This window comes from Aulostomus chinensis, chromosome 1 (assembly GCF_037954235.1).
Source record: "Aulostomus chinensis isolate RoL2024-O1b breed Wild chromosome 1, RoL_Achi_v1.0, whole genome shotgun sequence".
Lineage (NCBI taxonomy): Eukaryota > Metazoa > Chordata > Actinopteri > Syngnathiformes > Aulostomidae > Aulostomus > Aulostomus chinensis.
Window position 1 is genome coordinate 26,323,928 of NC_141320.1, and position 16,906 is coordinate 26,340,833.

General features: G+C 46.3%; 1 protein-coding gene and 1 pseudogene across 1 annotated transcript; one reads left to right on the plus strand and one right to left on the minus strand.

Annotated features, from left to right (window-relative positions):
- The first annotated feature begins 398 nt into the window (after window positions 1–398).
- Window positions 399–1,607, plus strand: LOC147270956 (uncharacterized; annotated as a pseudogene).
- Window positions 1,608–7,512: 5,905 nt separating this feature from the next.
- On the minus strand, window positions 7,513–16,573 carry LOC147270957 (uncharacterized). Its single transcript, XM_086205572.1, has 4 exons — window positions 16,493–16,573; window positions 10,897–11,091; window positions 8,957–9,031; window positions 7,513–8,650 (listed from the first exon to the last, which is right to left on the minus strand). The coding sequence occupies exons 1-4, from the start codon at window positions 16,571–16,573 to the stop codon at window positions 7,589–7,591; spliced, it is 1,413 nt and encodes a 470-aa protein (XP_086061698.1). The 3' UTR covers window positions 7,513–7,588.
- Window positions 16,574–16,906: the final 333 nt, after the last annotated feature.

Sequence of the window (16,906 nt, forward strand, 5' to 3'; positions counted from 1 at the left end):
CTGAGGAGAACTTGAAAGAAGAGTCTCTGAGCAGCAGCCCAGTTCATCCTCTGAAAACAGAGGCTGATGGAGAAGAGTGTGGAGGACCAGAACCAGAACCAGCCAGCAAGGTAGATCCAGATCCACTTGTACAACCCCAGACTGAAGACCAGATGTCAGACTCTTCTGAAGCTGAGACTGAAGTCAGTGAGGATGATTGGGTCAGACCTGATAACACGGCCACCTCTGAGCACAAGGAACCCCTTGGCTCAAAGAGGAATTTGCTTCAGAAACTGAGCCCAGGACAGGAAGTGACTCATTGCAGTTCAAAAGATGAAAAAGTAAAAACTGGAAGAGAATCAGAAATAATCAGGAACGTGAACTTTGGTCCTTCTGAATCTGAGACAGAAGTCAGTGAGGATAAGTGTCCTTTTAGGTGCTCAACATGTAGTAAAGGTTTTAGTTACAGAAGGAGTTTGGATAAACACATGAGAACACACACTGGGGAGAAACCATTCTCCTGTTCAGTTTGTGGCAAAAGGTTTGCAGAAAAGGGTTATCTGAAAACACACATGAGAACACACACTGGAGAGAAACCATTTTCCTGCTCAGTGTGTGGAAAAAGATTCTCACTTAAGGGACATCTGAATACACACATGAGAACACACACAGGGGACAAACCGTTTCCCTGCGCAGTTTGTGGAAAAAGGTTTTCAGAAAAGGGACAGCTGAAAAAACACATGAGAACACACACTGGGGAGAAACCATTTCCCTGCTCAGTGTGTGGAAAAAGATTCTCATTTAAGGGACATCTGAAAAGACACATGACAACACACACAGGGGACAAACTGTTTCCCTGCTCAGTTTGTGGCAAAAGGTTTTCAGAAAAGGGATGTCTGAAAAAACACATGAGAACACACACTGGGGAGAAACCATTTCCCTGCTCAGTGTGTGGAAAAAGATTCTCACTTAAGGGACATCTGAATACACACATGAGAACGCACACCGGGGAGAAACCATTCCCCTGCTCAGTTTGTGGCAAAAAATTCTCAGTTCAGGCAAGTCTTAAAAGACACTTGAGAACCCCTCCTGGGGAGAAACCACCTTGCCATGCCATGGCTTTGAAGTAAGACAAAAGAGCGAGACACAGGTTGAAGGCCCATCCATCCATCCAGCCATTGTCTTCCGCTTATTCCTGTTCAGGGTCGTGGGGAGGTGGAGCCTATCCCAGCGTCTACAGGCGAGAGGGGGGGTTCACCCTGGACAGGTTGCCAGTCCATAGCAGGGCCAACACATAGAGACAGACAACCATTCACACCTACAGTCAATTTAGAGTATTAATTTAGCCTAGTCCCCAATTGCATGTCGTTGGACTGTGGGAAGAAGCTGGAGTCCCACAGAGAACCCACGCAGGAACAGGGAGAAGACCCTTGTTAATTTGATAAAAGTGGTCTAAAGAAATATCTGGTTTAACTGCAGTTTCTGTGTTTACTGAGGCGGCTCTGGCTTTACTGAGGACCTTCTTATGCATTTGAAGACGATTCTGCCTCTTGCTTAGTTGCCTGGTGATGGAATTCTACCACAGAGCTGTTCTCTGTTGTTGAATGATCCTCTTTTTGAAGGAGTGATGGAGTCGTTAGTGTGGTTGAGTGGTTGTGGTTGGTTGGTTGGTTGGTTGGTTGTGGTTGTGTTAGTGGTTGAGATGATCGTCCAGTGGAGCAGTGACCAGAAAAGAGGCTAAGTTCTCTGTTGTTCTGAGAAACTGTCAGGTATTTACACATCTCTTCACATTCACTGGGGAGGGAAATGCAGATTGGGGTCAAACACAGGTTGAAAAGAGTTCCTGGCCATTTGTGAGGTGGCTTGTCAGGGTGGAGCCAAATGGTTCCAGTCCCTAGAACCAGCAGAGACAACCATCAACCTGTCACCCAGAAGCCACCAGATACATTTTTCAACTTTAACAACCAGACCATTTGGAATACATGTTAGCACCTGTGGTTTGTCCTTCCACATCCATTTATGAATTCAGCATATGAACATCCTTCCTGACCTTTGATGGAGAAGCCCAGAAACTAACAGGTCTGACATCGTTAAAGCAGGTTATCGATTTCTACTGAACTACACAGTTCAGAGGCGCTACACATTACCAGTGGCTCATTACTTGCTAACTCACAACTCTTAAACAGAATAATGTCACGATCCCTGTCTTGTGTTTCCTGTTTTACTTTGTGGTCATGTCCTGTCTTCCTGTCCTCCCTCCCTTGGTTACCTAATGTGTCTCTCCTGGGTGATTACACCACCTGTGCCTCTCGTGTATTTAACCTCTGTGTTTCCCCTGTGCCATGTCGGGTCATTATTGTACTGTTGTGTTGCGATGTCGAAGTCTAGGTCAAGGGTTGTCACAGTCACGAGCCGCTAGTCTCAAGCCTCCAGGTTTCCCCGGTCTCAAGCCTTCAGTCTCCAGTCTCCAGTCTCCAGTCTCTCAAGCCTTCAGTCTCCAGTCTCTCCAGTCTCTCCAGTCTCCAGTCTCTTTCACAAACCTCTTTTGTGCACCCTCCTTACCCTCCTCTTCATTTGGGTCTACTTCCCTTCACCCTGCCTCCTGCCAAACAAAGGAAATGCGTCACCAAACAAAGGAAAAAGCAAGCTTCTGCAGCAGTGAGCCTGCAGTTTTATCCACCATGAGATCAACCTCCAAATGACTAAACTCAGAAACAGGCATCTCTGTTGTTGTCATCCATCCAGTTACTGAACAGTGAACTTAAAGTTAACAGAAGAATAGAAAGTTTATTAATAGACAGGTTTATGAGGACCGTTAATAAAAAGGTTTAAAGAGAGTATTTTTCTTAACTCGCTGTACAGTTTTAAAGTTGTCAGTGCTTTTGTTTCCATGTAGAGGCTCTGCTTGTATCCTCACCCCTGTGTTTGACTATTTGGAGTGGATGTTATCAACCTTAATCTACCCTAACTGACCAATTAACAGCCTGGTGTCAAAGTGCCGCCGGGTCTCATTTGATGGCTGAGGGTCCAACCTCATTTTGTAAAGTAGACGCCTGTCTTAAATAAACGCCAGGTTCGTTTAAACGCCTGGGGGCCGTTATTTGAGATTAATTTGATCTTAACTTGGTTTCATGTAAGATTTTGCAATTTATTTTGACTTCCCAGTAATTTATGTCTCATGATGTCAGTGCACCGCAGACAGCAAATCTTCAAGCTCACGGTTCCATGCAAAAAAAAAAGATCTACAAGGTGGTAACGCGTCGTTGTGAATGTGTAGATCTGCTATTTTGGCCTCATGAGACTGTCGTGGAAGTGGAAGGATACGGGCCTCAAGTTGTCACGCCCCTTTTCTTCCTAATAATGTGTTCTTGTGTAAAGTGTTCTCTGGACAATCTTGATATTTGCACTACTGTTCTTTAAAGTACTACAGTATATTGTTATACCTTGTTTACCTATTGCTAAAAAAATAATAATAGTGGCCCAGTGCTGGCCAGCGCCAAAATAAAAGCCTGTATCAATCAACGCCTGGTCTCTTTTAAACGCCCGGGGTCCACATCGATTTTGCTACTAATTGGTCATTTATGGTACATATGCATGCACACACACACACACACACTTGGATATATATGCCTTTAACTGCTTCAATTACTGCAGGAACCAACGAGAACCATCCAGAACCTGAACCTCTATATCTGATTCTGGGTCTGTTTGTTTCCATAGGCTAGCACACGGCACAGGGTGGCCTGGTTTTAGAAAGTTTCTTGGAATCCTTATTATCAATAAAGTATCAAATATTTTGCATAATAAATGCATGCATGGCCTCATATTTTGCCATTTTAACGTGCTTTAAGTTGACGGTGCCCACCTGTCGTGTCAATGTTTCTATGTTTGTCTGTTCTGGTCTGAATGAAAGAGGAGGTTTTCTTGGTCATGTGACGTGGATGAGAGCTCAACTAGAACTTCCTGCTTCAACAGGATTTTAGTTTGTTGGGATTTTGTCAAAGACACCAACCAAACCTCTGAGTGGTGCAGATTTCTGCTGACTCCTCAGAGCAGACTGGAGCTCAGCCTCACTCACCTGTGGGAGCCCCAGCAGAGCCACCGTGTGATGGAGTTTCAGTTCAGGCTCCAAGGTCCTGGATTGAATTGGTGTTTTGTGTTTTTAGGCCTCCTGGCACCGATGAATGAATGAACCATTGTTCCAGAGGGAGCTGGTGTCAGGTCAGTCCCTGTTTCTACAAGACCTCCTGCTGCAGAGCCACATTGGGAAACATCCATCCATCCATTTTCTTCCACTTCTCCTGTTTAGGATTGTGTGTGTGTGTGTGTGTGTGTGTGTGTGTGTGTGTGTGTGTGTGTGTCAAGTCACAACAAAGTTCTCTCATGACTCTTTACTAGTAGAGCAGGTCCAGCACCAAACTCCTTCAATGAATCTACACCCAACAATTCTCCACCAGCAGCACATCCTGCAACAGTGGTGATGAAAACCTTCCTTTTAACAGACAGGAACGTCGAGCAGATCCAGGATCAGTGGGGACGGCCTTCTGCTTTGACCGGTTGGGGGGAAAGAGAGCAGGAGAGCGGGGCAGAGACAAAGACAGAGAATGCTGTCCTAAAACAAGGACTGTTCAGTCAATGGTAGAGCAGAGTGGCGCAGAGGAAGCGTGCTGGGCCCATAACCCAGAGGTCGATGGATTGAAACCATCCTTTGCTAAAAGAAGAAAAATAAAATGAACCAGTGTCTTTAGAAATGTGTGTCTGTTAAAAAGAGGTTCATAAGGATTTTGTCTTCCTCCACAATCACCAACCATTGTGAGAGTTAACAACAGTCCACTTTGTGACTGAAGCAAAAGTAGACTTGAAAAGGTTTTTCTGATTCAACATAGCAGCTAAATTTCCATTTCTCCACTGATTATCTGTTAAGGTTCATAGGGGGGGTGGAGCCTATCACAGCTGACATTGGTCGAGGGGCGGGGTTCACCCTGGACAGGTCACCAGTCCATCACAGGACCAACACATAGAGACAGACAACCATTCACTCTCACAGTCACACCTACAGTCAATTTAGAGTATCAATCAGCCTCGTCCCCTCTTGATGTCTTTGGACTGCGGGAGGAAGCTGGAGTACCAGAGAGAACCCACACAGGAACAGGGAGAACATGCAGACTCACACAGAAAGATCCTGTGCTGGAGCTGGGACTTGAACCCTGGAACCTTCTTGCTGTGAGGAGACAGTGCTGACCACTGCACCACCGTGCTGGATTTTCTGTAACATCAAGTCCATCTGAACTGGCACTTGACAGTGACAGCAGGAGAACAAAAATCCCAGTGTGTCATCAACATTTCCTGTCAAATAAATGATAGAAGCTGAAAACTAACGTTTCCTGACGGGTTGCTGTTTCCACTCCAGAGCAACCAGTAGTTGATCCTATCAGACCAGTCTGATGAACGAAGCTTTTCACTTTACCAGTGGAATCACTGGGAAAAGAAACTCCTCCTGTCAGACGAAGGCTTCACTGTGTTGAGGAGGGTTTGTTCAGATGATTCTAGAAGACCAGTGAAATTTAGGTAAAAACAAATGTGTATATATAGAAGCCGCAATGGACTCTAAGCCGCAGGTGTTTTAATGTTTAATGACCACATGTAAGGGTTTATGCACAGAGGGGATTGTCAGGAAAGAGACGGCTGTTTGGGGAAGCTTCCGATTTGTTAACCTTTCTTACAAACAACAAGTTGCATACATGCATCACTTATAACAACAGTACGGAACATGAACCGTGCTGTGTAAACTGTACTGCATCACACGACACATCGCGTTTCAGACACACAAACTTTCACAGCATTTGAAACGTGTTTACTGAGGAGAAATAAACGGTGCTCTCTCAGCGAACGGACCATAAACGAAGCTTACAGCGCTGGACGAGGCTACCCTTAATTAACAGGGCTGCAACTAACGACTATTTTAATAGTCCACTAGTCACCGACTATTGAAACGATTAGTTGACTAATCGGATATTTATTAATTTTTTCTTAAATTTAGCATGAAGTTGATTTAATTATGAGGCAATGATAATAAACAAGAAAGATGGTACAATGAAAAATACATCTTTTATTGAACACTGCAGGTTCGTACAAAAATTAAATAAAAACGTCCTGTCTAAAACCAATTAGGCCCAGTGCTCGGTCAGCAGAGACATAGATCCATAAATAAATAAACCTCTGTCAGGCAAATAAATAATAAATTAAAATCAAGTAAACACTTTTATAGCGAAAATACGCTTCTAAAATATACCATGTGTGTCATAAAAACCATATTGGCTTGAATGTTCCTTGAATCTCACCGAGGCGAGTCAGACTCCGTTCCGTTCAACTGCCCCACGTGCTTTCTCTTTAAATGTTCCTGCATCGCCGAGGTGCTGCCATGACACCAAGGTCTGCTTTGCAACCTTTCCAAGTAGTCTTTTTATTCGCCGTATCCAGGCTGAAATACCACCAAACTTTAGAAGTTTGGTACACGTACCTGATGTTGACGCCGCCATTTCTGTATGTTACCGCTCAGAGACAGAGACGCTACTGCGCATGAGCGACTCTCAGCAGAGATTATAATCAGGTGAGAAGCCTCACTCTGTTGGAAAAATGCGTCTGGCGACAATGGACTTCACTGTCGACTATTTCAATTATCAAATTTTTGTCAACAACGTCGACTAATCATTGCAGCCCTACGAATTAAGTGTTTTTTAAAAGTGCCTGTAACATAGCAGTAGGCCTAAAGGTGCAGTAACATCTGTTTAAAATATAACTAGCCTACCAGCCGCACCGTTGTATAAGCCGCAGCCCTCAAAGCAGGGGGAAAAAGTAGCGGCTGATAGTCCAGAAATTACCGTATATATAATTTTATTTTAATATTTCGAGATCACAATAATCTTACAATTTACAACTACAATTAAACAAATGAACAAACACAAAGAAAATAGGTCTAAATTCTTGCTTGTGTTGTACGTCGCTTTGGATAAAAGCGTCTGCTAAATGAAATTGTAGTAGAATTGTAGTTGTAGTAGAAAATACTTTGTTCAGATATTGCGCAGTTTAGGTGTCACTGGGCTTTCCGCACATGCCGGCTGCCTGCTGACACGTCGAGTGCTGTCAAACGTCTCTGAAGAAGGCAAATGCTGATCACCGAAATTGCACAAGGTCTGAAGAAAGAAGTTAAAAACTTTGACTTAATAAGAAGACATGATACACGTTTTTGAGACAAATAACATACACTTCAATCGGACACTTAAAATTTATTTTCCCAAGCCACGCAGAGCTGCAACTTAAGGATGAAAAAGCCACATGCGGCTCCGGAGCCGCAGTTGTCGACCCCTGGGTTAGAGGATCAAATTAGTAGAAAAGCATTGGCACAAAGGGAAACTTCCTCATTCCCTGAACGCAGCTTCATCAAACAGAGCAATGCTAACTGTTCACCTGCAGTAGTGAAGTCTTCAGGACAGGAAGTTGATCAGACATGGGAACTTTGACTCAGATCAACCAGGCAGGGAGGAGTTATCAGAGAATACATTCATTATTTGGCTTTCAACCTGCGTTTCCCACTCTTTTTTTCAAGGCTTCAGTGCGATATTTTGACAAATGGTTTCTCCCCAGTGTGCGTTCTCATGTGTGTTTTCAGATGTCCCTTTACTGAGAATCTTTTGCCACAAACTGAGCAGGGGAATGGTTTTTCCCCAGTGTGCGTTCTCATGTGTGTTTTCAGATGTCCCTTTACCGAGAATCTTTTAGCACAAACTGAGCAGGGGAATGGTTTCTCCCCAGTGTGTGTTCTCATGTGATTTTTCAGATTTCCTTTGTCTGACAATCTTTTGCCACAAACTGAGCAGGGGAATGGTTTCTCCCCAGTGTGTGTTCTCATGTGTGTTTTCAAACATCCCTTAACTGAGAATCTTTTGCCACAAACTGAGCAGGGGAATGGTTTCTCCCCAGTGTGCTTTCTCATGTGTCTTTTCAGATGTCCCTGTTGTGAGAATATTTTGTCACAAACTAAGCAGGGAAACGGTTTTTCCCCAGTGTGTTTTCTCATGTGTCTTTTCAGATGTCCCTGATCTGAGAATCTTTTGCCACAAACTGAGCAGGGGAATGGTTTCTCTCCAGTATGCATTCTCATGTGTCTGTTCAGACAACCCTTTACTGAAAATCTTGCGCCACAAACTGAGCAGGGGAATGGTTTCTCTCCAGTGTGTGATCTCATGTGTCTTTTCAGATGTCCCTTTTCTAAAAATCTTGAGCCACAAACTGAGCAGGGAAACGGTTTCTCTCCAGTATGTGTTCTCATGTGTGTTTTCAAATATCCCTTTGAGAATCCTCTACCACAAATTGAGCATGGGGATGGTTTCTCCCCAGTGTGTGTTCTCATGTGTTTATCCAAAAGCCTTCTATTACTAAAACCTTTACTGCATGTTGAGCACCTAAAGGGACGCTCATCCTCACTGACTTCTGTCTCAGATTCAGAAGGACCAAAGGTCACGTTCCTGATGATCTCTGATTCTCTTTCAGTCTTTAGTTTTTGATCTTTTGAGCTGCAATGAGTCACTTCCTGTCCTGGGCTCAGTTTCTGAAGCAAATTCCTCCTTGAGCCAAAGGGTTCCTTGTGCTCAGAGGTGGCCGTGTTATCAGGTCTGACCCAATCATCCTCACTGACTTCAGTCTCAGCTTCAGAAGAGTCTGACATCTGGTCTTCAGTCTGGGGTTGTACAAGTGGATTTGGATCTACCTTGCTGGCTGGTTCTGGTTCTGGTCCTCCACTCTCTTCTCCATCAGCTTCTGTTTTCAGAGGATGAACTGGGCTGCTGCTCAGAGACTCTTCTTTCAAGTTCTCCTCAGTTAGACTCTGATGAAGCTTTGGGAACTGAGGTTTCTCTTCGTCCCCTTCACTCTTCACAGGGACCAGAGTGAAGGGGAACGTGGTGATATCAGCCTCCTCCTGCCCTTGAAGCTGCCCTCCCTCCTCACTGGTCCAGAGCTCCTCCCACTCCTCTTTAATGTGGGGGGGCTCTGGGTCCTGCAGCTCAGGGGGAACCTCTTCTTTAATCACCAGCAGCTGCTCCACATCTGCAGGACACAAACAGCAACATCAGAAATCTCTTCATTTGACTCTGAAACAGCGGAGCAACAGACAGAAACAGAAATCAACTCAATGAAAAGAGATGTGCTGCTACTGAGGACCAGTCAGCAAACTGGGAATAGAAACGCTGGCTTCAGATGCTTGGATCAACGTTGGGTCACCCAGGTCAAAGGTCATAGGTCCCCTCCACTGAATGGTTTTGTCCATTCATGATCACATCTGCTAGTCAGAATGTTCATTTCTAGAATGAGACCCTGTAGGAGAATGAGAGTTCAGTCCCTAGAACCAGAGGGAACCTGTACCGATGCTAAACATGTCAGCCCACCTACACTCACAGCCAGGGAGGTGCTGGCCACTGGGAGAAGTGGAATGATTCCCTAATGGCCGGTCCAGCCCAGGCCAACCGGGCAGTGGAGAAAAAAAGGTTGTTTTTAATGGGCTGATATAATTTCCAGTCTACAGGATCATCTTTTAACAAGGTAGCACCGTAGCAGCCTACAGAAGAACGACACAAGGACACCAACATGCACAGCATTCTGGGCCAGCCTGTCACACACGACTCAGTTAGCAGGAGTTAGCAACACAGTGTGAATGTCCCCTCAGCTTGGTCTTGTCTTGGTTCAGTCCAATGGTAACATGCTTCTGATGCCTGTCAATGGGAGTGTTCTTAACATTGACCACTGACAGTGACTCACACCTCAGGTTCCAGCCCTGGAATGAGGATTCCTGAGATCCACTGATGCGTCAGGTCTTTGTTTCTTTCACTTCATGATCCTCATGGACCCATCAAAAAATAACACAACACAAAAAACACCTACACAGGAAATACTTAGCTCTCTGGCACACATAACGTCTGGACCAATATTAATATTAATATTTATATATAAAAAGAATAAATGGCACACAAACAATCAACCGGCGGCACTCCCACGCCCCGGGTGCCTCCCTGAATTTTAACTACATTCTAGTGATCCACACCATCACATCTACACTCCCACGCACAACACACACCCTGCACCCATGTTGGTATGGGGGGGCAGCTGGGGCGGGGAGTGGGTCCATTGCTGCCCCTTTTGCTCACTGCACCAGCGCGGGCCTGGGTTGGGCCTGTGGCCTGGGGGGGGGGGGGTTCCTGGGGCTCCCTGTGTTCAGGGGGTTTCTGGGTGCCCTGGTGGTTTGGTCCTGACCTGCCTGCTATCCTGGACTGGGGGTGTGATGTTCTGGTCCCCCACATCAGCTACAGTCAGCTACCCACCGCATTCAAGACAAACCATAGCACACACACACACACACACACACACACATCTGGTCTCAAAATACACGCCTCTCTGGCTACAAAGACAGGTCAGTGAGAGTTTTTCTCGACTGATAACTTCTGTTGTTCTGTGTTGTAGAACTGTAATACTCTGAGAATAAATACCTGCTGGCTCTACTCTCTCTCTCTCTCTCTGGTCTACTTTTATAGTTTGTCTCTTGGTGACCAGTAGAATTTCCGATCGAACTCTCGATAAATCTCTGTTGTTATTGTTGTTACTGTTTTTGTTTGTTTGTTTTTCTCCTATTGTTGCCCCCCCCCCTTGTCCTCCCTGTCCTGTCCCTGCTCTCTCTTCCTGTCCTCTCCTGAGCCTCAGTCTGGTAGCTTCATCAATGAACCAACACCATTCCTAATTAAGTTCAACACAGATGGTGACAAAATGCTCTCTGACGACCTCTGCAGCTCCACTTTCTGGCTGAATGAGGGGCCCAGCAGGTCCCTGGGGGACTCACCTGCTCTGTCCAGCCTGACTCGGGAGCTTCAGCACGGCATCGAGCAGCAACCTCTGCCGGCGGTTCTCCCGCTCGTACTCCGCCACGGTTTCCTCCAGCAGAGCCACGATCTGCTCCGCGGCCGCCGCCAGCCGCTCGGTGAGCAGCGCTCTCAGCACCGGGACTCCAGCCGCTGAGTCTCCTTCTCCCAGCTGCAGCAGGAAGTCTTCAGCGGCGGCGAGGATCCGCTCCTGGACCGACACCCGCAGCAGCTGCGCGGCGCACATGTTGAGGTTCTACCGGCGCCACTCAGCCTTCAGGAGACAAAGACCGAGGCCGGGGGTTCACGGACTTCTCCTTCTTTCCTCGTTGTGTTCAAAGCTTCCCGCGTCTTCTTCTCCTTTTGTGAAGCGCGTATTGATGACGTATGTGGTGACGTCCGAAGCCTCTTCAGCCGGCAGTGACCACGCGACTGATTCAGGACCTGCTTCTCCGGCTTGGCGTGAGATTCTAAATGTAAAGCAGTGAAACGCCGTGGTTTCCTCCCTCCTCGTCCAAAAGCGTTCGCTATTTGATCAAAGGAAGGAGAAACAAGTGACTCCATGTTGTGGAGGCTGAACTCAGAGTTGAGAGAACTTTCATTCTGATCTGAGAGCAGCAACAAAGCCACTGAGAAAAACTGAACCACTGTCAGAGTCGGCACAGCATCAGCAGTCAGGCTGTGTTCACACTGGGAGACACCATCGGACAGAAACCTCCCTCAGTCACACTGAAGGAACCTGAACTGACTGCTGCAGCTGGGACACACACACACACACACACACACACACACACACACACACACACACACACACACACACACACACACACACTTACACACACACACTCAGCAGGAAACATGAACAGAGAGATAAAAGCACGGGATGCCTCCTCCTCCTCCTTCCAGAGATCAACTGATCTCCAGATTGACTTCAGTTCTTTGATCAGAATTCTTCTTCCTCCTTGATAGATTTATTGATACTTTGTCATAGACGGTCCATTCCTATTGGAGGATGTTAAAGAGCAGGAGAACCAGGTTCCCATGTATGGAACTAGAATATTTATATACTGTATTGCAGTCGTTTCCAACATCCATCCATCCATTGTCTTCCTCTTATTCCTGTTCAGGGTCATGGGGGGTGGAGCCTATCGCAGAGTCTACAGGTGAGAGGCGGGGTTCACCCTGGACAGGTCACCAGTCCATCACAGGACCAACACATAGAGACAGACAACCATTCACTCTCACAGTCACACCTACAGTCAATTTAGAGTATCAATCAGCCTCGTCCTCTCTTGATGTCTTTGGACTGTGGGAGGAAGCTGGAGTACCAGAGAGAACCCACACAGGAACAGAGAGAACATGGAGACTCCACACAGAAAGATCCTGTGCTCCAGCCAGGACTGGAACCCTGAACCTTCTTGCTGTGAGGTGTTTTATCTCTCAAGTGGAAAAATGTAGAATCTTCATGTCATTACATGCCGTTCTCCATTGGGTCACTAGGGGGCAGCACCTACCTGCATCACCAATATGAGCCTTCAGTCTGTCAGGCGGTAGAATTCAGTCACCACCAATGACATCAGAGTCAGAGTTTAGACATCAAAGACAGACATTAAAGCCTCTCTGATAAAACAAAAATATACTGCAATATTTTTTTTCCAAAGTGAGACCCTCTTTATTCTCTAGTTTAATCTGCTGCAATAATAATGAGCATCTTTGTCAGTCTACTGATGAATGTCAGATATCTTTGATGACCAAACCTGGACGTTTGTCTCAGTTTGACTGGAAGTCTCATTCATTCATTTCTCCTCCATGATTTCCTGCAATGATTTCCTGGTTCTGCTCCATTCAGGTTCAGAGAGCTGAGATTAAAATCACTCAGGAATAAAAGAGGAGACACCAACAAGTCAGCATGGAAGAGGAGCAGCTTTTCAAACTGGTCACCCTGGCTGCTGGTCTAGGCCTCCCTTTGCCTCGGTGCTCCTTGAACCAGTGAAGGTCCTGGTCCAGTCTTCTCCACTGAGTCCTTGTCAACAGGGAGCACCTCCCCACCAGAGAGGTGCAGGGCAAAGGAAAGGAAAACTCCAACCAGAATGAACGCTGCACTAAAAACTGCCCTCCATTTCTTGAGGGGAACGTTGGGTCTTCCTCAGGCAAATGGCAGTCAGCAGTGGCTCAACATCTGAACTGAGCCCAGACCTGGTCAGCTGATCATTCACCAGCTCAGCCCCTCCCACTCATGACGAAGACCTTGAAAACCCCAACATCACCTCCTCCACCTCAGTCTGGCGTGTGTGGATGGAGGGCTGTGATGTCAGCGGCGATGACATCACTGACACAAACACACTGATCTCTGACTGGTTTGGTCTGAGTGGGATTCAGTGACATCACACGACCTGCACCAGATGAAGGGGCGGGGCATCCAGGAGCTGTGACATCACTGGTGACTCTTGTTGGGCCGCCTTCTTGGCCAAAGTGGAGGAGAACAGGACCCAAATACAGACGGGGGAGAGGAGCGTTCAACAAAAGGAGGCTTGAATGATGAAAAGACAAAGAACAACAAAGGAACTCAAAGCACCAACAGAGGAGAAAAGACAAAGTAGCAAACAAAAGCCAAACTTCCACTGGAAACTTGGAGGAGCTGGAACAGGAGGGAGAGAACATGAGGCTGAGAACCCTGGAGAATGAGAGGTGGACAAATCCACCAGCGCAGCATCAGGAGAGCAAAGAAAGCAGAAGGAGCTTTGAGGAGCTGCTGACATGCAGCCAGGGAGCGTCTGCCTGAGATGGGAGGAGCTGCTCATCCACCCTGATGGAGAAGCAGCCATCTTGCTCTTCTGACGCCGACTCAGAAGGAACAGAGGAGGTGAGGGGCCTCACGTTGTCATGGCAACATGGAAACATTCCACTCTATCAGCGGTGACTCCATCAGACGCACTTTGTCTTTGTGAAGATCAAAGTGAAAGGAAATAATAAAATAAAACAGTGAAGGCTGCATGAACTGAGTGACACACTTGAGGATGACATCAGCGAAATGTGTGATGTCACACTGCTGAGTCGTGAGGTCACCACCAGAGAACAAATGAGTGATGAGATGCTGATTATTGACTCTCTACTTTAAATGATCTCACTCTCTTCCAGCTTGAAGAAGTCTGAGGATGAATGAAGTCAAGAACTGGAAAAATGGAGAACGTTCATGTCATTACATGTTGTTCTCCACTGGGTCACTAGGGGGCAGCACCTACCTGCAACTCCTGGGAGCCCTCAGTCTCACCTCATTTTCAGGCTCCAACTAAAATGAAGCTTCAACTCTTCTGAATCCTCTCCACCTGTCAGGTCTGTTTGAAACTTCCAGGTTTGATCAACATCCCAGTCTGAACACATCTACAGGTCAGTAGCGACCACAGCGCCACCTACTGGCAGCAGGAAATGACAGATTTGACACTGAGATGTCCTCGTCACGGCGTGATGGAGAGTTCTGATGATTCATCAGCACAATCAGACTCTGAGAACTCCTCCCTGCATGGTTGATGAGGGTCAAAGTTCCCATGTGGCTCTATCCAAGCTTGAACTCCCTTTCAACAACCCACTCATGTAACACCGATTTGGCACACAATCAGGAAACGTGAACAAAACAAAGTTATAAAAATAAAACTCAGTGCCAAAGTATTTCAATTTACAACTCAATCTCACAAATCAATAATCAGAGTCTCTCCCGTTCATCACCAGTCTTTTCGTTCAGTCCGTTATCAGTCCAAAAGAAATTCAAGGTGTCTCTGTGAAACCTGTCAGTTCTGTCCTACCACAATCCCACCGTCAGGGTCAGTGTCACCTGGGTGGGTGAGGTTTGCGGCGCCATTTTCCACTCCGACTCTCTCTCTCCTGTGGGTGGCTCGCCATCTTTTCTCCACAGCGTCAGGTGTGTTCGCACACCAGTGATCCCGCCTACAAAACCTGGCCAAATCCTCGTTCACAACGCAATCAACACAATCCAGAATCATGGACAGCAGTTGAGTCCAGTGTCTTCTCAAAAAATGAAGGGACCAAGGAGAAGACCTCAAAAGAGTCTGCTTTGTTTACTCTTTCCTCTCTCATTCTCGAGTCGTCCGTCTGCTGTCTGTAGCGTGCTGCTCTTGCTTTCGTTATTCTCCCTCTCTACTGCAGGGGCCGCTGTAGTCACCTGACCGGCACTTATTAAAGGAGCAGTAACACAACTAATGATACGTCTCTCATCTAGGTTACACGTTTGATCAACTTCCTGTCCTGATGACATCACGACTGCAGGTGAACAGTTAGCATTGCTCTGTTTGATGAAGCTGCGTTCAGGGAATGAGGAAGTTTCCCTTTGTGTCACTGCTTCTCTACTAATCTGATCTCTGATCAGTTCACCAAGAAGAGTCTGGGGTCAGGGGCTTGATGAGTAGAGCTGTTTAGTCAGGAGGAGGCTGCTCTGATTGGTTCCTGACACTGAAACAAGGCCTTCATATATTTATGATGACATCAAAGGCACAGATTAAAGCCTCTTGTATCAAACAAGAATATAGTGGAATATATTGGAAACTACTGCAGTACATTAAATGTTATTTGTCATGAATAAAAATCAAAAACATTCTGGCAGTCATTGACCAGGTTTGTGTAGAATTACTTGCATACTAATTGATACCTCAGTGTTGAGGATCCCTTGCATCATAAATCTGGCCCATGGGGAGTGAGCGGCTTGGGCCTGCTCCTTCAAAGTAGTGACTCCCCCAAACACCAGTTCAGAGCCACACAGTGCTGCTCTGGCCTCTTTCAGATCAGGGAGTCTAGATTTCAGTGCGGCCGTGGCAGCCTCTCAGCTCCTGAACTTCACAGGTTCATCACTGATCCAGACACAGAGGGTGCCTGGGTCCAGGACTTTGGTCTTGATATTTCTGACATGAAGCACATTGAAATCTTAACGGTTCCCCAGCTGGACATATGAGGGGACTTTTTTAATGGACAAGAGTTCTGTGAGTTCTGGCTGCAGACCTGAACGTGCTGGGTGTTCCAAATGCTGAGTGAAGGCCTTCAATAAGGGAGAGCTGGGAGGGAGAAGGGACACTGTGTGTTGAGACAGACTAAAGGTAGAGGACGGCTGCAAGCTGGTGTGGAGGCTGTTGTATCAAGCACCTTGAAATCAGAGGTCTGCAGGTTTGCAGTGGTGAATCCTTCATGGAACTTTAGTGGTCAACACCTCTGCTTCAAATGGACCCTGGTGTCTCTGCCCAGTGTCCCTTCTGCCAAGAGCCTGAAACCATCTAACACTGATATTTGGACTGTCCCAGACTCAGGGGTTTGTTTGGTTGGTAGGATTTTATCTCTGCATGATGCAATGGGATCTGGGCTCAGACTGCTTTTATTTTAGTGAAGGTCCAAAGGAGAACAATGGGCAGAAACCTGGCAAATATTCAAGTTTGTTGCGGGAGAAGCCAAGTTGTCCATTGACAAAAGAAGAACAAACAAATGGAGAAGGTTTGGATAAAGAGCTGCTGCCAATGTTTGTGTCCACGGTGAAGCCAGAATCAGGCTAGATTTTAGTTCTGATTCACCAGTGAACAATGTGGAAGAGTTTTTGGCTCAGTGGGGCTCACAGACGCTCTGAGAACCTCAGTGTTCTGTGGGTTCTCACTGCGTCTGTTGAAGATGGGTTCTTGTGTCATGTTGACCTCCATCTTTTCCTGTTGCAATACAAAGATGGTTTCAATTCAAAATTCTCTCCATGCTCTGTAAAATCAACTTGTCCTGACAAACAGTTTTGTTTGGTGTAGTTTAGTCCAGTCAGGGACGCCTGCTAGCAGGAGGACCAGGAAAATCTGGATCTTGTGTTTGGCTTCAGTGAAACCAAACCAGATGAACCAACAAGTGTTCATTCTGGTGGTTTTTCAAACTTTCCAAAGCTGCTTTTATTTTGGCTGTTGAAACTTAGGAACGGTGAGTTCTCTCTTCTTTTTATCTTTAGTTCTGAAACCGTCTGTTGTCACGGTCCAGCAGCGATGCCTCTCGGT

Bases quoted from the DNA above. Each gene is read 5' to 3' on its own strand.
- LOC147270957 (XM_086205572.1), bottom strand. From the start codon at position 16,573: ATGGAGGTCAACATGACACAAGAACCCATCTTCAACAGACGCAGTGAG. The intron at 11,092-16,492 runs GTGAGCCCCACT...TCGGTCCAGGAG, and splicing joins CTGAGGTTCTCAGAGCGTCT to CGGATCCTCGCCGCCGCTGA. The intron at 8,651-8,956 runs GAGGAGGCTGAT...GATTGGGTCAGA, and splicing joins GAGGGCAGCTTCAAGGGCAG to CCTGATAACACGGCCACCTC.